Source organism: Molossus molossus, unplaced genomic scaffold (assembly GCF_014108415.1).
Source record: "Molossus molossus isolate mMolMol1 unplaced genomic scaffold, mMolMol1.p scaffold_m16_p_17, whole genome shotgun sequence".
NCBI classification, from domain to species: Eukaryota; Metazoa; Chordata; class Mammalia; order Chiroptera; family Molossidae; genus Molossus; species Molossus molossus.
Window position 1 is genome coordinate 18,157,369 of NW_023425352.1, and position 25,498 is coordinate 18,182,866.

General features: G+C 46.1%; 1 protein-coding gene across 6 annotated transcripts in view; it reads left to right on the top strand.

Moving 5' to 3' along the window:
* The window catches only part of SORCS1 (sortilin related VPS10 domain containing receptor 1), a 474,859-nt gene that overhangs the window by 315,720 nt on the left and 133,641 nt on the right, over positions 1-25,498 (top strand). For all 6 annotated transcript variants that reach the window (XM_036264900.1, XM_036264895.1, XM_036264899.1 and 3 more), the window contains exon 6: positions 24,886-24,950. In XM_036264900.1, the coding sequence (XP_036120793.1) occupies positions 24,886-24,950 (65 nt within the window). The remainder of the gene's footprint in view (positions 1-24,885; positions 24,951-25,498) is intronic.

The window sequence follows — 25,498 nt, forward strand, 5'->3', positions numbered from 1 at the left end:
TGATTGCAACCCATTCTTTCCTGTTCTTTGAATGAGGCTCTTCTATCTGAAAGCCGGATTATCAGAGCCCTTGGAACCAAATGTGATAACATGACCGTCTTTGAAAGTTTATGAAACCTTGTAAGCTTTGCACATGGTTGTATATGAATTCTAATCCATCTGTCCGCTAAGTAAAAGAAATAGCGCCCCCTACCTCCTGTGCCTTTGGGGACAGAGACACACTTCCCGGTTCAAGCCCTCACAGTGTGATCAGCATCATTCAAAGCTATGGACTCCTCATCATTTTATGAAGTAAGCGTCGCATTATCATCAGGACCAGCTGGGGAAACTGGCATGAAGAGGTTAAGTAATTTAGCTGTGGCCACCCAGCCAGAAAGCGGCAGGGCCGGGATTCATATCCGGGATCCAGCTCCAACATCTATGCTCCACCAAGCCAGTGGACTCTGTCGCCTCTGCCTGTGGCCTCTTCTCTGGATTGGAGCAGTGAGCCCCCGAAATCCTGCCCATTCAGGCAGACGAGGAGAGAAAACCCAAGGCTCTTTCGACCACCCTGCCTGCCCGTGCGTCGCTCCAGCTGGGCTTGGCAAGTGGCTCCCACGGGTTCTCTACCCTCAGTTGGTTTTTCCGGAGAGGCCATGAGACCTGGTGAATGTTACAGTGCCCATGACAGTTAGTGAACATCTCCTGGTCTCCGTCCACATGGTCTGTATTTTTCTGACTCTGTGCAACTTTCTGGGCTGGCAGACAAGGTGTCAATCAAAGCAATATATAAATACATTAGACTTGCTGCTAGAAACCAGTTAGTTCAGATGACGGAGGAACGAGGGGCTGTCTGGGATTATTCAGCAGGTGTAATTAGAAGAAGCCCCCTTTGGTCTTCCGTGCCTGGAGCCTGGCTGTGGGGGTGTGGGAGGGACTCAGAAGAACTTCTGGTGCTAAATTTAATTGCTCCTCCGAGTAGTCACATAGCATTTCCCACAGAGAAAAGTGAAGATGAATTTATAGCTTCTCCTCATCATCTCGTACACTTGAGAAGTATCTTTATTTTGCGTGGTGTCACTATCGCCTGGAAGTAGTCACTGGCAATTGTAAAATCATTATGGAATATAAAAGTTTATTCTTATACTATCTCAGTGGTTGCTGTTAGTACTACCATAACTAACATCAATGTAAGTATTCCTCCGAGGAATTTGAGTTGCTTCCAAAACCAATTTACATGTATAGGGCATATTATAAAACACATCTTACCATAATATTGCCCTTCAGAAATCAATTATATTGGGAGGCAGTAAAGATCGGAGTTCAGGGCCTCAGAGATACTGAAGTGTAAGTTCCAGAGTTGCCATTGTCTAAGTAAGGGATCATGGGGAAGTTACTTAACTTCTGGGTACCTCAGTTTTGATCTCTATAAAATGAGTACAATACCTACTTCATTAAATTAAATGTTTCTTGTGAATTGGTTCTATGCCTGGCACCTAAAATCTATCTTGACTGCCCACTGACTAATAGTAATACTACTATTAATAGTGACTGCCTGCCCTGGCCAGTTTGGCTCAGCGGTTAGAGCGTCAGCCTGTGGACCAGAGAGACCCAGGTTTGGTTCCCACTAAGGGCACGTACCTCAGTTGCAGTTTGTCCCCGGCCCTGGTTGGGGTCGTGTGGGTGACAACCAGTTGATGTGTCTCTCTCACATCTATATTTCTCTCTCTCTCTTCCTTCCCTCGCTCCTTCCAGCTCTATCTGAAGATAAATGTAAAAATGTCCTCAGGTGAGGATAAAAAACAATAATAACAATAATAATAATAGTGACTGACTTTTTCCCTGGCCGGTTTGGCTCAGTGGTAGAGCGTTGGCCTGTGGACCAATGAGTTTCAGGTTCGATTCTGGTCAAGGGCACGTACCTTGGTTGCAATTCGTCCCTGGCCCAGGTTGGGGTTGTGCAGGAAGCAGCCAGTCAATGTGTCCCTCTCACATCAATGTTTCTCTCCCTCTCTCTCCCTCGCTCCCACTCTATCTGAACTAAAATTGAAAAATGTCCTCAGGTGAGGATAAAAAAAAAAATAGTGATTGACTTTCTACATCTATCAATTTTGTTTCCCCCTATGTTGGCTTCCTTCTCAGATTGGCTTTCCCCAATTTGTGGCAATGAGTGACCTCATCGGCTTAGCCTTACTTCTAACAGCTTTGACACCCCAGCAAACCAGTCTGTCTGTCCCCCTCTATATCCAGGGATTGGATCTGAGTGTCCTGGCGTGGATCAGTGGATCAGGTTTAAAAAAGGTCACGCAAGACTTGTGCAGATCAGACATCTGCTCTGGGAACTAAAATAGGAGATGGGATTGAGAACCAGTCAAACTGCTTGGTTCAGGTTGAGGGACAGGTGATTCCTAAAAAGGAAAAAATGGATTATGTTAACATAAAGTGGGAGGCTAGATTCTCATTAGGGAAAAAATACAGGTGGGAGAACTGAGTGTCAGCAAGATCAAGTTTCTTAATAGGGATTCGCATTTGTTAGGTAACTACAACGGTCCAGGCACATGACAAACCGTACCATTGTATTCTCAGAACAAGATTGTGAAGTAGGGCTTCTCACCCTCATTTGGATGAAGTGAAAAGTCATGTAATTCATCCAACATAATACATGATGTGTACTACAGCCAGGGTTTGAAACTTGGTCTGTCTGGGTTCATGGCTCTTGTTTGCAGTAGTTGAGATCAGCCCCGAATTTAATACGTATTTCCCACCCACGCCCCCCGGTAATAACTGTTAGTTTAACAGTCCAGCAGTTAAGAACCTAAGTGTTGCATTTGACATTGAGGAGGAACCTGGTACTGGAGGATCGGGGGTGCCCAAATGCCTGGACTGGCGAAACCCCTACCACACACCAACTTTGCTGTTAGAGGTTGATGAAGGTGGTTTGTTGGCGTCTGATTCAAGCTTAGGTCAACGCAATGGAAGACAGTTTCAATTATAACCCACTCAGCAATCTATCCTCCATGCAATCTTAGGCTGCTTCACTTAATTAAAAATAGGTTCAGACTCACCTTATTGATTATGTTTTTCTGACACAGAGGGGGCTGGCTGGAAGCGAGGACAGATGAATGGTGATTATATTATTTTCTGTGACTCATTCACACATGGAACATTAAGAGTTGGCTCTGCCAAGAACCTTTGTTATGGTAGAACACCAGCCTTGTTTCAGTGAGGTCCCTCGGGGGCACATGACAGTGGCCTTATATAGCAGAGGGATGACTCCATCCTTCACATGTTGAGCATGTACACACTTCTTCCCCATGGCCCAGTGCCATCAGTTGAACGTTTCCCCATTCCCCATCTTTGGCCACAAGTCACATTTGTTTATCACTTGTGTGCCAACCTAGATGTGTATATATTTTCAAGTAATCCTCAAATCAATAACATGAAATAATTTATGGATCAAAACTCATTTGCATGGTATGATGGGAAAAAAATGCATTCTATTTTTAGGAAAAAAATAAACAAGAGATATTGGCTCATGAGTTTGCAAAGTCAGGCTGCACTAGATGCAGAAGCTCATTAACGTCATGGGATCCTGGTCTCTCCCCATCCCTCAGTCCCACTGTCCTCGGTGTTGGCTCCACTCTCAGCCAGACCCTCTCCTCCTGCTGGCCTTGACCCCCTACACCTTCCCAGCTTCATTCTGGGGGAAAACAAAACACCTACCGTTTGCTTTGGCTCCAGGAAAGCTGCTGGAAACACATCTTTTGGGCCCTGATTAGGTAACATCTCACATTTAGACCTGGGGGTCCAATCAGTTCCCATAAAGCACATGGGCAGAAAGTAAAGAATGGCAATGCCCCAGGAAAGATTGGGGACCTTTTACCAAAGGAAGGGAGAGCGTTAATGGGAAGGTATCAACAAGAGGTTTCCAGCCCAGCTGGTGTGGCTCAGTGGTTGAACGTCAACCCATGCACCAAGAGGTCGCAGGTTCGATTCCTGGTCAGGGCACGTGCCCAGGTTGTGGGCCAAATCCCCAGTAGGGGGCATGCAGGAGGCAGCCAGTCGATGTTTCTATCTCTTTCTCCCTCTCTCTTCCTCTCTCTCTAAAAATCAGCAAAAGAAAGAAAAAAAAAAAGAGGTGTCCATTAGTGGGAAGTGTTTTAATTTTCTTTTTTTAAACCTTTATTGTTGAGAGTATTGCAGATGTTTCACCCCTTTTTTCCCCCCATTGCTCCCCTCCTCCCGATTCCCATCCTGCTCCAGGCCTTCTGTGTTCATGGGTAATACATATATACATGGAAGTTCTTTGGTTAGCCACCCGCCCCTACCCTTCCCTCTGAGATTTCTCAGTCTGTTTCATGTTTCCACACCTCGGTTTCTATTTTATTCATCAGTTTATTTGGTTCATTAGATCCCACATTTACGTGAGAGCGTGCAATACTTATGTTCCTCTGACTGGCTTAATGTCCTTTTTAAGATGGGAAATCAATAAGATAAATACAGAAACAAAATCCTAGGGAGGTCAAATAATTTCGCCTGATGTTACATGTTATTAAGTTATGTGATGGAATTTGAATGCGGGTTCGTCTGGTTAAACAGCCTGTGCTCTTTAAGCACCATGCTGTTTTCTCTCCAGTGACCCTACTCTTTGGGGGACGTATGAAGCCCTGCTTGAGTTCCAACTCTCCTTAGAGCTGCTCCAAGGACCCACCCACAGAGCTTTCTTCTTACTCAGAACTGCTCTGTGGGCACGTATTTCCTGTTGCTTCATATCTGTGGGCCCCATATCCAGTTATTAAAGTCACATGTGTGTGTCTACCTGGCCCACTGTCCTTACCAGAGTCCTCTCCTCTAACGGCAGGAGCCAGAGGCAGATCCAGGAACTTGTGCCCACATCTCTAGCTGTGGTCGGAAAGCACCCAGGACTTACGCCACCTTCTCCTTCTGATTCCAGCTCACGTCACACTGCTCATCCTCCCGTGCTTGTTGAAGATCACTGCTTGGCCAGTTTCAGGGTTTTCTTTTTTGATTGTTGATGTTTGATAGGTCGTTTGTTTTATATTCATCAGGTCCTTCCTCTTCCCCCTGCCCATGTGCCAGTCATCAAACACAGCATCTTCAGACTTCTCATCTGCGCATGCGAAAGAGACTCAGAGGACGGGGCATGAGATGAGTGTGATACTTTTCTTCCTCCCAGACGGGCTGGATGCATTCAATACCAAAGGACTCCTCAGCTCTTTTTCTTCCCCAGTTCTGCAAACTGCAAACGGGATGGAATCTAGCAATGTTACCAAAAAAATACTAAAACTCCATTCTATCAAAATAACTAGATAATTTGGTGCTATAGTCTGATGGGCTCTGCCTCGTCCTTCGTTTAGAGCCGGGAAACAGGTCGTCACCTGCAAGACCTTCCAAAGGACCGTCATCACTCATCTTCAGTTTCTGTCGAGCCGGGAGTGGAACACTGCCCCTTCAGAACCAGCTTGTCTTCTAGGCTCCCGTATTTCTATGTTCCTCGTACCCTAGCCTTAGCTCGTAGAGCCCCGTTCAGCCTTATTCTCATGCTCACCCCCTTACATGCTTGGATTCCCCGGTCCCCATCAGTTCTTTCTCCGTAGAATTACGCCTGCCTTCTTTCCCTTCCATCCTCCCTGGCATTGGGCCCTCCTTGCTTCTCACCAGGAATAGTGGAAAAGCCCCTCTGTTCATCTCCCCGTATCACATCCAGTCTAAGGAAGCTTGTAGGCATGTCCCTGATCAGGTGTCTGCCTAGTTCCTCATTGCTTACAACATGCAATTGAAAAGAGTTAATTTAAAAATATAACTAGGCTTTTGGCCAGCGTGGGCTTGCATGTATATTTTTCTGACCCACCTTTCATATTCTCCATTCTGTGCGCTCGATATCAAAGAGTTGCTTAGTCTATGGACCAGTCTATACTTCTGATCTCTGTGGTTTTATATATGTTCCTTCCAGGGGATAAACTCAAGTTACTTGTTTTAGCAGCGACACCTACCCTGTGTCAGGACAGATTTGGCTTTGGCTGTGAAGATACGTGAGAATCGATGTCTTTATTAGGATCATAGTGTTGGACGTTTATGGCCTTTGGCTTGTGCCTACCTCTACCGTGGAGTCTCTTTTGTTTCTTACTTCTGGTTTTCCTAGGCAAGCAGAATCTCTGCCTTTGCAGTTACTGTGTCTATGCCACACATAAAGTGCTGCGTCGCACTGTGCACTGCGTTACAGGTGTGTATACGTGACTGGTGACAACAACACAGGCTTAGAATCAGCGTAGCCACGTTCAAGTCCCAGCCTCACTGTTTACTAACCAGTGGATCCTGCAAAACTGCCTCTGCCTATACTTTCAGTTCTTTCTTCCAAGGCTCATTTTGAGAATTTAAAATGTTATCATAATAAGTGTTAAGTTCACACTTAGTATGTTCTTTATATTTGTCTTTTTGGTTCCTATTTCTTTCTCCTGCTAGAGAGAAAGCTAAGTTCTTTAAGGACAAAGACTATGTTTAACGTGTTCCTATCTATCTCGCGTACAACAGTAGATGGACTAGCAGAAACTCGTGTGCATACCCATAAGGTACTGACAGTGCACACACATACACGCAAACCCACACACACATACACATTGGCACACATCTTGAATTGACTTAGTTGTTAATTAGGCAGCACTGGGCTGGAAGGTTAGACCTCTAAGCCATCGACATTTATATTGAATGGGGGGCGTGGAACCCTAGATCAGTAACAGCAATGCTCGCCCATGCAGTAAGCTATTTATAAACTCAACAGGCTGTCCTAAAGGATAATGAGATACATATAAGCAGAAGAATTTAGGCAAAGATGGAGCGACCGCATCCTAAATTGCTGCCATGGAGTTCTGCCCTGGACTGCTGATATTGTCAGATCCTTGGCACACTTTGGAGTATGAGGTTCAGAACTCAGAACCCCTTCTCTTTGGAATATGGACTTTATTCTTCTCTTATACTATCCCTCATCCTCCCTGACAGTCCCCTCTGGTTCTGTGTCCCCTACCCTCTGAGCTGCACCGTGTGTGTGTGGATACGGGGCAGGGGAGTAGCAGCAGACTACTCCTGAGATCTGACACCCTGCCCTCCCTGGAGGTCCACGGGGCACGTCTGGTACCCGCACTAGGAGTGCTAGGTGAGAGGACTTTTCATCATTCTTGAGAGGGCTGCTCGTCTATCTTTTTTTATTTTCTGTTAATGATCTCCACATGATTGCTATTTTCCCACCCTCTTGCGCCTTCCTCCATTTCTTAATCTCTTCCTATGATTAGCAGGTGTTCCCTACAAAGGAAATTAAATGTCCCCTGCTTCCCTGTGAACCCGTCACTTTTCTCGTGGCCATCATCGTTAATGGCCATCACTGATTCCTGTCCTCCTTATTTCGATGGTTTCCTGTCGTCAGGGACTGCAGCTCCTCTGTCAGCGACTGAGACTCGGTGACTTCTCTGGACTTCCAACAGGCGCTCAGGGTGCAAGAGATGGCAGGAAAGGACAGCGGAAGAGAGGGGGAAATCATAAATATGGCTGAGTGGTTTGGAATACTATTAAAGGAAATTGACTTATGCCCCAGTGATCAGACTTCACTTAGCCTTCAAGTTCACGATCTTCTGGGTTTGTATGGTGTCTGTGTGTGGTTTCTCTTGCTCGTTCAGTCATTGGTCACCTTTGTGTGTTGCCTTCAGTCGGTAAAAGGTGCTGTTTAGTGTTGAAGAGAGAGCTCTGGAGGCAGAATGCCTTTGTCGGAATCCTGTTTTCAAGGGCTGTGACCGATGAGCTGTTTGTTTAGTTAACCTCTGTGTGACGGTCATCATGCTCGACTTCCTCATACTGTCAGGATGAAAGTGATAATTCAGATTAAACTCTCAACCTGTGTAATACAGGATGAAGAAATATTGACTGTTACTTAAAAGAGAAATAGAGAAGAGTTGAATATTAGTGAGTTTCTGAAATGTGGCCGTCTCCTTTTGATATTCATCTTAATAACGTGTTTTCAATGAGTACATGTATGTTTTTCTTTGTTGCCCCCGAATCAAGAATGATGGCTAGACCATCAGCTGAGTGTTCCATCTTGTAGCTTCTCAGTTATTTGAAAACTTTTGCACCAGCTCATACAGTTTGCTTAAGCTGAGTGATTTTCAGAGCTAACTCTTGCCTATGAGGATAAAGGAAACTTGCCCTCGAGGGCTCGGCAGCTTGAGCTGGGACTGCAAGGGAGCCCCCCCAAAGGAGACGGAAGGGTCTTGCCCCCGCATAGTTTGCAGCCCAGCATCTGGCTGGGGGCCTGAGGGCACCAAGCTGGACGTGGAATTGGGAAGGAAGAGCGAAGGCACATTCAGACCGCTCAGTACTTCTGCACAGCGTCTCACCACCGCTGACCTTAACAACCTTCAGAGTGAGGAGGCTGCTGCTTCTCTCCTGTCTTCCAGATCTCACACACTTCCTTCTGGTCCGTTCTTACTTGAAACCGTGCGCAGACTCTGGGAAGTGTTTGTAAGTTGGCCAAGTTGATCCAGCACAGAAGCATCACCATCTACCCCTTGAAAATCCGGCCCCCATGCACATCTCTTTAAACCACGTATAACTTTCAAATGAAAATGGAAACAGTGATGCTTCTACCTAGCATGATAGGATTTTCTCCGTACACCTGAAAACATGGCAAAATGAGAAAAAAATCGCAAATGCCTCATTATCTTTCTTCGGGTGACATTTCTCTTCTAACTGAGTCATACTTCCACCTTCTGTACAGAGGTGGGCACAAGGAGGCTTACTGTTGAGAGAATGTGAAACAGAGTTTATTTGTGTATAATTATTTATTAACTATTGTATTATTTATTTGTATTATTTATTTTCCATACAACTGAGATGTAAGGTCAACCACTACTAACACATCTAATATTGACACACAGAAGAATGGGAGAGAGAAGGAAGAAGGGAAATGATGCGCACACACACACACACACACACACACACACACACACACATTCATATTCGCCTGGCCGGTGTGGCTCAGTGTATTGAGCTTCTTCCCAGGATGGAGAGGTCCGGGTTCGATTCCTGCTCAGGGCACATGCCCAGGTTACAGGCTCGATCCCCAGTGGGGAGCATGCAGGCAGCAGTTGATCAACGTTTCTCTCTCACATTGATGTTTCTACCTCACTCTCTCTTCCTCTCTCTCTCTAAAAAAAAAAATATCAATCAAAACATATTTTTAAAAAGCACACAAATACATTCATATTAATTTATGATTTGGTGAAAAGTCTCTAGGGAATGTTTCCTAAGGAAAAGGATTTGTCTTTTGATGGGCCAGAGATAAGAAGAAATTGACCAAAGACCCAGGATCGAAAGTCCCTAGAACAGTGTCTGGCACATGCCATGTCTCATCAGCTCTAAAATGCATTGAATGGTGATGTGTCTTATTATGTGTCTGTCAAAAATGTTCTGACAATTTATCATTTCAATGATTGTAAGATACCTACTGATTGAAGAGATGTTAAAATGAAAAAAAAAAAAAGAGCATTTTGGAATTGAGGATATGGGTGCATCAAGAATATTTGGTGGATGAGTGAGAACTGAGGAATGGATATTGGGGATGAGGCAACTAAAGATATTTATTTTAAATCAGAGGTTAGCTAAGGCTGTCTCAGTAGACAACGAACAAGATGTGGGATGGTAAGTTCTAGGCAGGAGGGTGGGGAAGACCCGGCAACTGGCTCATTTGACGCAGGAATGAGAGGCAGAGCAGGCTGGGAAACATCCTAAAACAACGGTAAGGTGAGGAGATCCATGTAGATGACTAGCTGTGATGTGTTTGTGCATCACAATCTCGGGATTCTTACAGACCTTAAAAACTATTGCATCTGACCTCCTAGGACCTGCAGGAATTTCTTCTACAAAATTCGAGAGAAATGGCTGAAAACAGCCTTTTGGATTGAACTAGAACTTTGTTTGTCTGTCCATCAGGATTTATATTTCTCTAAAGAGAAACATCAGAGAAAATGGACCTGTCCCACGTTTTTTTTTCTTTATTGTTGTCTCTGGCACTTAAAACAGCAACACCTCTAAACAGAGCCATTCCATAACTTAGAGAAAGCTGTCAGGGCCTCCGCAGGCCTAGCGAGATGTGCCCCGGGGTGGGGACAGAACCTGGTGCAGCACTTATGAGATTTATGGGAAAGGGATTTACATGAGTGCTGAAGTTTAAGGCAGATAAATCCCACAAGACAAATACGACCAGTAATTGAATTACAAAGCCATTATCATGTGCTGAACAGGGCAACTTTATGACTCTATTGTGACAAGATGAAACTTGTTAGAATATTTATGTGCCTGGGATCCCTTCTGCATCACCAGCCCAGAGAACACACCGCCTCTCCCGTGTGCCTCTCGTGAGCAGTTTTGCTTCCCGAGTAATTCACTAGCCAAGGAAAACACGGTGCCTAAGGGTGGAATCCAGAACAGACTTGGCACACAGCCGCATCAGACACCACCCTCACATCCAACCTCACGCCTCTGCAGCTCCCACACCCAGTGTGTTTACATCTCAGCTGAACTCAGCCTCTTCCCATGTAGCCAGGCAGCCCTGGAGTAAATCAAACTCTGGGTGTCCGTATGGTTTTCTACTTCTGCACAAATAGAGAGTAAGAACATTTCAGTAATAAGAACCATTTTTCCAATCTTATTTTTGAAAAATAACATAATTGTTGTTGTTTTTTTTTGATCGCTGAAATCTATGAATCAGAAACTTATGGCAACCTGCAATGTTCACCTGCTTTACATGATGAAATGATGTTATCAGTCCATTCCAGGTGGTGACAATGATTTGGTAAAAACAGATCACTTGCCTCTTTATCATAGCTTTGCTATATTAAGTATACTCCTACGAGATTGGGTATAGTTGTTTTTTTTCCCTTGACTTTTTATTTTGAAATAATTCTAGAACTACAGAATAATTGCAAAGACAAGGCAGAGTTTCCATACCACTTCACTAAACTTCCCCTAATGTTAACATCTTGTATAATCAAGGTGTGATATTCACAACTAAGAAAATAATATTGGTATATACTATTAAGTAAAATGGAAATTTTATTTGGGTTTCCCCAGGGTTTCTACTAATGTCCTATTTTCCCATCGAAGATTCAACGCAGAATCTTACATTGGATTTATTTGTCAGATCTCCTCAATCTTGTATCTCATTCCTGCTCAGATCTGTGGCAGCTCCTCTGTATTACCTTTGATGACCTGAACAATGTTGGAGCTTACTAGTAAGGTTTTGTTTTTTTTGTTTTTTTCAATTACAGTTTACATTGCATATCATTTTGTATTAGTTTCAGGCGTACAGCATAGTGGTTAGACAATCAGGTACTTTACAGTGTTCCCCCAATATTTCCAGTACCCAACTGGCACCATACATAGTTATTACAATATTATCGACTAATCAGTTATTTTGTAGAATGACCCTCAAATTGGGTTCATGTGGTATTTTTTCATGATTACAGGGTTGTAGATTGTCAGGAAGTATATCACAGAAGTGATGGGCTCTTCTTACAACATCACATCAAGACGTACAAGGATCTTGTTACTGCTGATGTTCACCTTGATCACCTGACTAAGTGGTATCTGCCCAGTTTTCCCATCGCAATTCCTGTTTTCTTTGTCCCATACTCTATTTTTTAGAAGTTCATACTCAAGGGAAGGAGAATTAACCTCCAAATCCTGGCAGGAGGACTATGAAAAATTGTGTGAACATATGTTAAGATTGCCACAATAATTAGTAAGTATTTTGGGAGAGATACTTTGAGCCTACGAATTTCACCCACTAATTTCAGTATTCATCAGTCGATCTTGTGTGTGGCAATTATTGCTGTGGTGTTCTAATGGAGTTTTCTCTTTTGATCTCTTCTTATATATTGGAATTCTCTATAGAATAATTGCCCCCTCTTGGCTGCTTACTCACTAATACCTTTGTTTGGTTGCTCAACCAACAAGGTGACTGGAAAAGATGGTGAATAAGCCCAATACTGGGTTGTGTTTGGTTGTTTCTTCTTTGTCTCAGGCATCTCTCTGCCCTTACTTGGAGCAGGTGCCCAGATAAATCCCGATAGACATCAATGTGCCATTAAGATGTCACCTGCTAAGTAAGGGCAAGAACTCTCTGCCTAACAAAGTTCTTTTGAAAGGAGTATTTTGGGGTCTGACCTGGATGAAGACCTGAAAGTAAGTGCATTGTCCTAGCAGCACGTTCCCTTTGTTGGCTGTGGGGCTGGGGATTCCCAGTGGTTCTGTGCTCCCCCCACCACATCTTCCCCGTCAGGAGGGGGACATTCAGGTGCTGGCCATCACACAAACACACCTCTCCCTTCTCTGTCTCTCTGTCCGAGCCAAGGAGAAATGCAGGGCTTGCTGCTTCCCAAAAAAACAAACAAACCTGTTGCAGGGTGCTGACCTCTGTTGTTTAACAGTGATTTTAGTTCCCTAAACAAAGAATGCAGGTTTTATGTTGACCAGTTGCAGAATATAGGAAAAATATGGTATAGAAAATGGGTAAATATCCTAAGCAGATAAACATTCTTATAAATGAAAAACTTGAATAATAACGTCTCGTCTCTATAGATATGAGGACTAACATCATGAACAGGCAGCTTATAAAAGAATCAAGTGACAATTAAATAAAACGATTTAATCCTCACACATAGGAAATAAACATTGGAACAAAACGGTATGCCTTCCATTAGTCTTTCAAATGAATAACATTTTTGAGAAGATAACACTTAGCCTGGGTGAGAACTTGGGAAATGGACGTGCTCTTATACTGTTCCTAGGAGTTTAATTTGTATAAAGTTTCTGGAAGACAGTTGGACAATGTATGAGGAGTCTTACACAACTATCCATTCTCTTTGTGCCAGTGACATTCCCACTTTTAATAATTCTTCCTGTTGAAAAAGGGAGAGTTCAGAGACAGGCAAATGTTTACCTCCAAAGATAATGAGCAGAGCATCAGGTCGAGACGGTACTGATTCCCCACGGTCAGAAATGAGTCGAGTAAGTTACAGAATGTTGTGCAGCTAGCAAAACAGTACCTTTCAATAGTACATTATGTTGTGCTATGATTTGTTGATGGTATGATGCAAAAAATGTTTTTAAAGTGGGGATGCCTGCACAAACATAAAAATAGTTCTGAACACAAAAGGGTACACAGCAGAACGCTAAAGGTGGTTATTTCTAGATGGAAGGATTGTGGGAATGCTTTCTTTTTTTCCTTTTTAAACTTTGGTGCACTTTCCATTATATTTTGAATGAACACATTTTGCTTTTAGTATTAGATTTTTCAAAACCGTGTTATTTACATCAGTGACACCAATTGCATTGATAAAGCAGTCAAGCCTCTTTCCCGGGGGAGGACGGGGGGCAGGCGACCATCGGGAAGGTGGCGTGACCACGGAGGAATAGCCACGGAGACTGGGATCTCTCTTCTCCTCCCCGTCCCGCCCTTTCATCCACCTCTCTTTTTCTCCTGTGTTTCATTTCCCCTCTTCTCCCTCACTCCTTCCTCCCCCTGCCCTGTCCTCTCCTCCCCCATGTACCCTCCTTTCTAACCCCCTCTTCTCCCACCTCTCCTCTTTTCTCTTCTCTTTCTATCATTCCGAGATGTTTTCAACTCTAACTTTAGGGATTTACCCCCTTAGAAGGGTACTGATTTCTCTTAAAAAGGTCAATTGAAAGGTGTATGTTTTGTATTCCATCATCACACTGGTGTCCGTGGCCAAGCAGTTGATCAGTGTGCCCAGGCGAACGGGCACCGCCTGCAGAGGGCTCCACAGAGCACTGTTCCCTGTCCGCCCATTTCCAGCCCCTGGAGCCTGCAGCAGGTCCTCAGCTGCTTTGTAAGACGCAGAGAGCGGGGCAGACCAGCGCCTGCCCGCAGCCCGGAATGTTAGCTCTGCAGTGAAGGAGGATTTCAGGCCCTTGTACATCTAACCCGACTCGGTCCTTGCCACCCTCCAGGCCTTACTGACGACACCACCGTCCCTTCTCCGTGAGGAGTTTGTAGGCAACAGCCTCTCAGGGTATATTTTCAGAAGTACCAACACCCAGCAATAGAGCATGCTTTTGTGTTCTAATACAAAATATAATGCAGACGCATAGAGGAGCTATTCAGAGTGGGTTGAACCAGCCTCAAGTGAGGGCCAGGGCCCGGGCAGTGCACTGTGGAGACTCACTCTGTGTGTCTGAGGAGGGTCAGAACTCGTTAGGGGTTTTGCAAGTAGTTACGGAGAAGCCACCTTCAAACTTAGAAGCCCTAATATTTCAGGGTCTAAACTGAATATCCAGTCTGTTTCCAGCCCCGAGGACATGAACTGTCCACTGTTCCTCGGCCTGTGCCTCCCTGGTTGCCAACACTCGGTCTGTTCTGGCGGCTGTAACAAGGCCACAGGCTGGAGCCATATAAACAGCAGACATTCGTCTCACAGTTCCGGAGGCTGGGAGGCTGAGCTCCGGGTGCCAACATGGTAGGGCTCTGAGGAAGGCCCCGAGTCTTAGCTGGCCTGTCATTGTGTCCTCGTGTGGTAGAAGGGACCAGGCATCTCTGGCCAATCTTAAAAGGGCGCTCATCCCAACCATTAGGATTTCACCCTCATCGCCTAATCACCGCGCAAGGCCCCACCTCCTGATATCATGCTCTTGGAGGCTGAGTTTCAACATTAGAATTTTGGGGAGACACAAATATCCACACCATAGTAACACGCAATCCGTAGAAAGTCAGAATGGTTGAAGTTTCCTCGTGATGTATCTGATCATTTTCAGTGTAAGGCACACACATTGCTTTCTGAGTTAACACTATCTTCCCTGAGATACAAAGAGATAAAAACAAAAGGGCTTATTGGGTTTTTGTTCTTATCATGAGAAGGATCACTGGAGTGAGTTAAGAACCTGGATTAGGAGTTCCATCCTTGTCACCATGTGAGTGGTTGACCTTGGACAAGGCATTTGCTCTCCTGAAGATTTGGTTTCCTTCCTCGTGACATGAGGGGTTTGGACTGGTTCATCTCCGGCACACGTTTCATCTCTAAAAGACCCCTTAACTCGTATTTTTGCCTTTACTCTTCGCAACTTTATTATTAAGTATTGTCATCATCCTTTTCGCAGATGGTACTTAGAGCTGCAGAGAAATGAGAGCCTGGGCTTCAGTCTGATTGCACCATTGGTTAGGGGTGTGAGGTGCATGCCCTCGGGCAGCTAATTCTGCCTTTCCCTTATCTCACCACTCCCCCTGAATGTATGTCATGTGTGCATTTTCTAGGCACACGGTGTGTATCCTCATCCAAGTTGGTGACAGTTGATGAGCAGGTCACCCATGAGGGCACAGCCTCACGGGGCCGATGTGAATCCCACACATAAAATTTGTGCATCAGCCCTGGCCGGTTTGGCTCAGCGGTTAGAGCATCGGCCCGCGGACCAGAGAGTCCTGGGTTTGTTTCCTACTAGGGGCATGTACCTCAGTTGCGGATCGTCCCCGGCCCTGGCTGGGGTCGGGTGGGTGGCAACCACTCGATGTGTCTCTCTGACATCGATGTTTCTCCCCCTCCCCGCCCCTTTCGCCCTCCTGCTCTATCTGAAGACAAATGCAAAAATGTCCTCCGGTGTGGATAAAAGAAAGAATTTTTTTAAATGTGTACACCAGCCACAGATCAATACCATATAAAAATGACAGTGTTTTTTTTTTTATATAGGAAAAGCCCCATATAGTTCAAATTCATATTTTTTACTACACAACTTTCAAGAAAGGTCGTCACCATCTGATACAGTCTGTATTTATATCTGTACACACCCTGTCTGCTCTGTTGAAATATAAGCTGCAGGTGGGCGAGGATTTTGCTCCTAGTCTTTGCTGAACCCTCAGCATCTAGAACCATCACCGGCACATTGTGGGTGTTCAGTAAACACGTGTTGACTTTCTTCACGGAGCCACTCGTTCACTAGTCGAATGACGGCTTCACTCTCTTCCCCGCTGGTGTTCAGTGAAGGGTGCCCCGGGAGTCTCCAGGCAGAGCCGTGGTCCCCACGGCCAGTTACCAGCACCGCAGCCCAGGGGGCGCACAGGATGATTCGCTGAGATGTGGGGAGAACATTTTACAGTTTTTTATTTATTCCTTTAATCCTCACAGCTTTTTATTTGTTTGCTTCTATTTTAGTTTCTATCTTGTGTACATTTTCTAAAGTGAATACATACATACTCTAGTGCATTTCCACAACTTACAACTAGCATCCTGTACTGGGCATGTGCTGATTTTCCCCCCTTGCTTGATGTGTTCAAACAAACATTTTGGAGGTGGTCATTCTTTTATGGAAGATCGTGTCTCGGATCAGATGGTTTCTGGTAGCACAGTTCAGGTTTCGATGTGTTTGTGCGTGCATTGTCGCTAGCCTCTGTTAGGAAGTCCATGATCTCCCTGCAGCGATGGACGAGGGGGGGGGCGCTCTCTCTCCTTGCTTCCGTTGCTGTGGCCCTCGGGTGCCAAGCAGGACCGCACACCTCTTCCTCTCAGCCTGGATTTGAGGTCAACACAGACACCTACCTCCTGGCGTCCTTAGCATTGTCCTTCATTGCCATGCTCTTTTTTTTTTTTTTTTTAATTCTCACCTGAGGACATTTTTCCATTTTTTGTTCAGACAGAGTGGGAGGGAGAGAGAGGAAGGGAGAGAGAGAGAGAGAAACATCGGCGTGAAAGGGACACATCGAGTGGTTGCCACCCGCACAACCCAACCAGGGCCGGGGACAAACTGCAACCGAGGTACGTGCCCTTAGCGGAAACCGAACCCGGGTCTCTCTGGACCGCAGGCCGACGCTCTCATTGCTGAGCCAAACCGGCCAGGGCCATTGCCACACTCTCTCAGGGCTTTAGCTTTCCTAGCGCTTGGGAAGATGTTGTCAGGGTTCTAAGTATTGTGAGATTTGAGAAAATTCCAGATCTCCTCATCTAGGTTTCACTCATCTTTCCTGTATCCCTTTGTGATTTGCATACATTGATTACAGCTCCTCTTAAACTTTGTTTTCCAGACTTAAGAATATTCTTGTTTTTATTAATAATACAGATGTACTGCCCTGGCCGGTTTAGCTCAGCGGTTAGAGTGTCAGCCTGCGGACCAGAGAGTCACGGGTTTGATTCCGGTCAAGGACAGGCACCTCGGTTGCGGTTTGTCCCCAGCCCTGGTCAGGTCGTGCGGGAGGAAACCAGTTGGTGTATCTCTCTCACCTTTCTCTCTCTCTCTCTCCCTTCCCTCCCTCCCCCCACTCAATCTGATGATAAAAAGAAAAATATTCTTGGGTGAGGATTTAAAATAATAATAATAATGATACAGATGTATTAATATTAAGAACAATCTATAAATCCATCTTCTTTGTAGAAGGTTTTAAAATTACTGAAGAGGATAATGATCCCTTTGACGATCTCCCCCAATTCTATAGCCTCCTGAAGTGGTTTCCATTATGAATTTTGAATGTATATCTCCAGTAGCAATTTTCCATGCATATGCATGTTTTGCTTTGGCTTAATCAGTAGACAAATATTTAGATAAATTGAGCATTTTCATTTAATAGATTGCAATAAAGTAGTTAGAGATCCATCTCATTAATTTTATGTTCTGGCATGGCACAGTCTCCAAGATAAATTATTGAGTAAAATTCACAAGTTGCTAAAAATACATAGAGTATGATATCACTAACATTTAAAAAAGACAAAAAGAAACCTTATTTAAAAAATATTGTGAGCTCCTCCTTTAACTCCATCCCCAAACCTTTGATTATTTTAAATATATTTCCCTGAACCTCACCAGCGCTGTTATTTCTGTTTGGGGATCAGGGTGGTGATCTGGTCCAGCTCCCTGGTGTTGCTCGAGGTCCCTCATCTGTACCTAGGAAAAGACAAAGCCAAGCCTGGGGAGGAGCCATAAAAGGGGAGAAATAGGAAGGAACAGGAAATGCAGACAGTGGTATAAGAAGCAAAACCATTGCCTTAGAAAAAAGGAAAGTGGGGGAGGGGAGAGCATCGGGGCCACAGACTGGTTTGTCTTGACCCGTTTAGACCCGGTCAGTTTGATGTCTGGAGAGACATGTGCTTGTTTCTAAGCCCTGCTCTTTAAACTGTCAGTGAGCTTTATTTCTGCCACGTGCGCCGTGCAGCAAACCTTCCTACCTGCCACAGCCCCCCTGAGCTGTGTGTGCCTTCATTCTGGGTCAGACACCCCATTCCTTGATTCTCATCTTTCCCTCCCTCCCTCCCTCCCTCCCTCCCTCCCTCCCTCCCTCCCTCCCTCCTTCCCTCTCTCTCTCCTTTCTCTCCTCGTCTGGCGTGGGGAGTAAGGAGGACAGAATTCAGAAGGTGTGAGCTCCAAGTTGTGGACCATGCTGATTCTCAGTGACCACTGCATGCACTCAAGAAACTAAGCATCGTTTTTATTTCTCTGTCTATTTATTTGTAATTGTTACCTTCGTTTCTGGGCAACCAGTGGGACGGTTGGAGGCCAGAAGGAAGAAGGCACGCTTCTTAGGGCTAAGGTCGGGTTCAATGACAGCTTCGGGCTGTGTTGTTTGTTTCCAGCCTGCTTCCCATAGATGGACACGAGCTGAGACCTAGCGCTAAGCTGCGTGCCTCGGGAATACAAGTTGCAGCGGCAGCCAGGACTTCCCTGATGATGTTTGTCTCGGGAGCCGACCTGGAGTGGCCGGTGAAGGGGAAAGGCCTGTCTACAGAAGAGGAAATCATGGCATCGGGCGGCACGGTTCCCTCCCTCTAGCAGACAGGACCACATGCCTCCATGGGCTTGTGTGTGGAGAGAGCCCGGGAGCAGGGATGCTCCTCCATCCAGAACAAAACCAGGAAGGCAGGCGGCCCCTCCCCGCAGCCCTGGTTCCTCTGCGGAGCCCTCCTCATCCTCCCTCTGCTGCGCACTGCGGATCTCAGCCGAGCACCTAGGTGCTGTGCCTCCACGTGCCTGTTTGGAACACTTGCCCTGCGGCTAAGTCAGGACATTCGGTGGCTCCGCAGCATTTACTGGGCACTATTTAAACGCAGACAAAATGCCAGGACAATGATAAAGTAGGGACGCTTCTGAGTGTCCCTGTAGAAAATGCCCACATGTGGGGATTGAATTTCGGGAGACTGACGCCGCGTCACTGACATCACAGCGGACTGTATCGGGGAGGGGTCGCTTTATTTGCATTCTTGACTTGGGTCATCCTTAGATTTTATGCAAAAAGGGCTCCGGAGTGGGAACCCACTGAAGCCCTGGAGGTATAGATGCGGGAGGCTGGCTGTGTCTTGTTCTCGTGATCAGAGCTGGACCGCGCGTGACCTGAGGGCCTCCCCCGGACACTCTGGATGCACGGGGAGGACATAGACAGGTGGGAACACAGCCTTTTCAGCTGTCTGTGAGCTGGCACCCTCAGCTTTCTTCTGTGGCATCCCGTGGCCTCTAGCATCAGATACCAACCCTGAACGTGGTTCACACAGTGCCCCTGCCTAGACTTTTATCTTATCTTCTGCTGCTCTCCTCTGAGAACATTAGGTCCACCCTGTTGACTTGCTAGTGGACGCCTACCGGGGCCACCCGCTCTCTGACCGAGGACCTTTTTACCTGCGGTTGATCTCTACACAGAATGCTCTTCTGCCCTCTCTATCTCTTGCTCAGATTGTAGCATCTCCTTTAGGATCCAGCCCATTTACTCGAAGGCTTCCTGCGCCTTCCTTCTCCCCCAGATCTCCCTCTGCACGTGCAAGGACAGCAGTCTTCGGTCTTCAGAGAGCACCTTGACTGTTAGACCCCGGCTCGTTGGGTTATGTCCCCCCCAGCTCATGGCCCCTCCGGGCAGGGAACCTGCAGCCCTTGTTCTGATCACACAGCAGGGCATTGAGATGTTCCGGTGAGAGAATAAGTGTTTTTACTTGTACTTCATCTCTGGGCTGTTGACTCTCTTTTTTTTTTTTTTTGTCTATTGATTTATGATGATTAATCATTTCTGTTAACAAGGTACCCATGATCTCTCAAGGAGCTTTTATTACCAACATTAATTTTAATTTTGAGATGAGAATTAATATTCTCCATCTATCTCCTGAAATAAGAAAGGGGAGGAAGAAAGGAGTCAGATGCCTTTCTGAGCCCGTGCTGTGTACCAGGCATCTGCTAAGTGCTTTGAGAAGTATGTTATGGGGAAGCGTATTTCTGCCTCACTTTATATATTAAAAAACATCGAAGTACGGAGATGTTAAGCAACTTGCCAAATGTCACACACGCAGCCAAAGTGATAAAGGCTGGTAGGGCTGGTTGAACACTTCTTCTCTATCCAAGAACATTCAGTCAACGTGTATTGACTATATATACATGGCATGTTCGGTGCCTGCGTGGAAACTCAGAAAGATTTGAGCTTGTCTGTGAATAAGTGAGATAGACAAACGAGTCGCCCATTGCAACATGGCCTCATGTAGGCCATGCAAACATATGTTCATGGTTCTGGAAGTGTCAGAAGTGAGCCAGCTTAGCTGAAGGGGCACCCCTGCTGGGAAGCCCATTTTCAACTCCACTCAGCTGCAGCTGAGCTGCAGGTGGAGGTGTTAACAAGGCAGAAGAGGGTCAGGAGGCGCTCTGGACCCAGGCGCCAGTCCCTGCCAAGGCCCGAAGACCTCCCTTATGTGAGATTCAGGTCAAGAAGGGAGTTTTATTCTCCCACTTACACATAAAGGCAACCTATAAAGATATACAAGATACAGCCACCCCACTGCCTTGTGATATAATTAAAGGACCCTCTCTTACTTAGGGTGAGGTTCTTTCTGAGTCCCAGAAGACCAACCCAACATAGCACATGTATGATAAATATGACCAGTGTAAAAATGTTACCTATGTATTTATTGGGGGGAACTTTTTCTCTATGTTCATAAGCACAGACAATTTACTGATACAGATGAGCATCTGCCTTTTCAGAGTTCAGGGAAATAAGAGAAGCATTTATGCGAAGAGATGCAACACGCCTCGGAGAAGCACGGCGAAGCCCTGTGTGGGGGTGTCCGCAGCAGAAAGCATGGTGGCCCCCGCTGCTCTGGCCAGGGGTCAGACCTCCTGGCCAGACACACCCGAAGCCTGCTTGAGATCTCACTCTGAAAATAAGATCCAGCGAACATTTGGATTAAATTTGATGTTTATGCTGCGTTTCTTTGATTTATTGTAAGTTTTGAGCATTGTTTAGGTAAAACTGGAAGATAGAATTATGATACATTTAAAGTGCACAATGAGATGATTGGGTGTCGTGTATATGGTGAAGGGGTTCTTACACTTGAGTTCATACATCCATCACCTCACGTATTTACCTTTGTGCATGCGTGTGAGAACTCGTAACTTCTATTCTCTTAGCAAAATGCAATTATGAACACAGTACTATCAGCTGTAGTCACCGTGTTATTACACATTAGATCCTCAGATCTTATTCATTTTATAATGGAAAGTGTGTACCCTTTCACTTACCATCCACTCCCCATTTGCCCCACCCCAAAGCCCTTGGCAACCATCCGTTATTGTCATCTTCATCATCATCATCACCATCATCATCATCATCATCATCATCATTATCATCAAGTTCAATAGTTGGTTTGAAATACACAGAAAACCACCAAACCTCAGTTCCAGCCAAAACATATAAATGGACTACAAAATGCTGCACTGTGGTTCATTTGTAGCCGTGTGCTCCTGCAAGGTGTCTGGCCAGTGACAGGACCATTAAAACCAGCACCTCTGCAGACACTGAGTACCATTTGGTGTCTGCTTTTGAGAATTCACCAGAAAGTTAAATTCGCCAGAAAGTAAAAGCAGCAATAATTCTTTATAACCTGTGACTGCAGACCTGGAAGTACTCCTAGACTCCAAGACAAGGGATGAGCACATCGGCAAATAAAAATAGTTGGAAACCCCGTGGTTTGACTTTAAAGTTTTATTCTGTCATTGCAGTTGTGTTACTACAGATGGACAAAAATTCAGGCAGGGTGAGGGAGTTGGTTAGGCAGAGCAGACGCTAGAAAACAAAAGGATCTGTTCTGCCCTAGTTTCTTTTCGTTAATTAGTAAGAGGGACATGTCGCTTGAAACAACAGCTCCTGCCTTTAGAGATAACAAAAGATCGTAAGAGAATACTTCTTTTATTGATTTGGGGCCGTGAGCACTTGACACGATGCGACTGGATGCAGAGTAGTTATTTTGCCTCCTGCTGACACTAGCGTGAGCCAGGCAGATTGCACGCTCGCTGCAGTACCCTGTTCCTGGGGTGCCGGTCTTCTAGGAGTGGGAGGTGCTACTCACCTCAAGGAAGACACGCTCAGTGGGCAGAGTGGGAGGCGAAGAGCCTGTGACTACCCAGGAGTAATTTGCAAAACCCAGTTAACCACTGAGCTCTGTGACTTGAGGGTGGTCAGGGAGCTTGTTTTCTCTTTAATGCTCCTAACGATGGCCGTGTCAGAAGAGGTCACCCGTGGGTCCTGTCACCGCCGCGGCACGGGAAGGGCAGAGCCATGTCCCTGGACAGACTGCCGCAGCAGAGCTGCCTTGACGGTGAAGGGGCACGTGTGCCCGTGTTCAGATGCCAGCGATGTGCAGTCTGGGGGACAGTGTAAGCCCTTATGGGACACGTCTGCTTTCTGCGGGTAGAAAGCAGGTTTTGTTGTTTGGGGCATGGACTGAATTTCAGGCCACCTATCACTCAGAAAACTTACAGTGATAACAGGGCCTTACTGAGACTCCTTCCTCTCTCTCTCTCTTCTCTCTCTCTCTCTCTCTCTCTCTTTCTTTCTTTCTTTCTTTCTTTCTTCTTTCTTTCTTTCTTTCTTTCTTTCTTTCTTTCTTTCTTTCTTTCTTTCTTTCTATGATGAAGAGAGACTAAGTTACCTAGGTTTCAGAGTCTTTGAACTGGGAACAATGAGTTCAAGTAAGAAGAGTTCTGGTTGCCCGGCCGGTGTGGCTCAGGGGACTGAGCATTGCCCCATGGACTGAGAGGTCCTGGTTCGATTCCTGGTCAGGGCACAGGCCCGGGCTGGATCCCCAGGAGGGGCCTGCAGGAGGCAGCCGATCGTTGTTTCTCTCTCACATCGATGTTTCTATCTCTCTCGCTAAAAAATCATGTGTGTGTGTGTGTGTGTGTGTGTGTGTGTGTGTGTGTGTAAAAAGAAGAGTTCTATGAATGCCCTTAGGACAGTGATTAATTTAGGTATTCGAAGAGCTCACAGACCATGACATTCCCACCCTCCCTCCCTCTCTCCTTCCCTCCTCTTCATTCATTTATTCCTCCTCCTTTCATTCAGCATTTAACTGTTATAGCTCAGCAGTGTATCTGGGAAACATCTCCAGTAGCTCTCACCGGGGTCAGGCTGTGCGTGTTTCGGAAGGGACTGCTGTATCCGGGGAGACACCAGCATCGTGCTAACAAACTGTCACAGGCTTTACGCAACAGAAACAACAAATGTTTGTAGGAGGAGAGTGACTGTCCTGGGGTAACTGGGACGTATTCAGTGGAGAAAGTGACTTTCAGTTGTGTCTTCAAATCAGAGTCCAAGAAAGTTAGGTGAAGCTGGAGAAGAGCATCTCAAGCTGAAGACGGAAACTTCCCGAGGCTTACAGAGGGCTGGGAGTGGAGGGCCCCTCTGGGGAACAGCAGGTCTTTCAGTGTCAGGAGATGGGCCCATCCGCCAGGGCCGGGGGTGCCACACTGGGTCCTGCCTAGGATGATTATTTTTATTTAAAAAAAAATTTATGTTGTTAATCCTCATCCAAGGATATTTTTCCTTTTTTATTTTTATTGTTTTATTTTAAGAGAGAGTGGAAGGGAGTGAGGGAGGGAGAGAGAGAAACATTGATGTGAGAAAGACACATCAATTGGTTGCGTCCTGTAGGGCCTGACCGGGGCCAGGATCGAGCCCTTGACCCTTTGGTCTGCAGGCCAATGCTCTAACCACTGAGCAACCAGCCAGGCCATTACCTTTTGTATTTTCTCCCATGGATTTGACAGCTGGGCTGGCTCAGGGCAGGCCGAGGCACCAGGTCTGAGGCATGTGACAATTTCCACGTGAAAATGAAACATAGGAAATGGAAGTTCTGCAGATCCCGGTAAAAACAGATTATAGATGGTCCCAAGTTTAATGCATCTTCCTGTAGAGAAGTCTTAGAGAGAGAGTATGACGCCTGTAGTATTTGCGTAACGGAGTAATTATTTTCTATTTACTGCGGCTCTCTGCCAGATGCCACTGCGCTGGGTGCCTCCAAGGCGCCGGAAATAGCTTTTACTCTGCTTACACACCGTTTCGGCCCACGCGGCGCGGTGCCCTGGCCCCACGTCCCAGCCCCCTAACGTGGGCTCGACGATGCAGAGCCTGCTTCTTCTTTGCTGTGCTGCGGGCACGCTGGTGGGGCACGTGATTCTTCATAGTTCCTGGGGTAGCAGTAGGTCGTTCTGCACATTTCCAAGGAAAGAATTAATTAGATGAGTTGGCTGTGTAATCACTGTTCAAGTCACGCAGCGACAACCATCCGCCCGGCATCTGCCGCCCGGTCCTGAGAGTTGAACGTGCCGTCAGGGAGACCGGTGCAGGCTCCTTGGAAGGCCTGGGCTGCTTTGCCAGAGCCAAGCCTGGCCTTCCCCAGATGGAGGTTTCCTTACCGTTTCTATGAGAAGCGGACATTCGACTGTCCGGCTTTATAAAGAAATATGGTAGATGTATCCCGAGAATGGTGGTTTTGGAATCCTGTGGACAGGGATCGTCTGTGGGCTCAGCTGAGTTTCTCCAGGGCGCGTGTGAGGTCACTGAGGTTGATGTTCCTTTTCAATGTCTCTTCGTTCCTGTAGGTCCGTGATGGGTTCGAACAAGGAACCGGATCTCGTGCATCTCGAGGCCAGGACTGTGGATGGTCGTAAGTAAACCGACTTTTCCATGATGTTCAGTGATATTGGTTTCATCAGTCTGCCACGAATCACGTCTGTGTTCAGGAAAACCACCGGCGGTGAATCCAAGTCATTGGGACGGGAGGACTTTCCCTGTTCTCGGTTATTCAGAAGCGTCTTAGGAGTTTTCGACAACCCACTTAATCAGGGTGGTTTTCTTTCCAGGGAATGAGACAGTTCCAGATTCCTTATTTCTGCCAAGCTCTGTTGTTGTGATGGCTGCTGTTTTGTTTTGATTTGTTTTTTGTTTCCTTATTTTATCAGATGTCACCCAGACAACGCCTCCCTGTGGTGTTGGGAGCCACCCAAGGCATTGAGAACGCGGGGAAGGGACGCGTCCCGCGTGTCCCCATGAGCAGCAGCAGGCGGGCCAACGCTCGCCTTAGGTTTCAGAACAACCCTAGTTAGACGTTGTGCAGTGCAGGACTGCGTCTGGTGTGGCGATTGTGGCTGTAGGGACATGATGTAGAGGAAAGGAAGGTGCAACTCCAGAATTTAAATTCATGTCTGAAAAAAA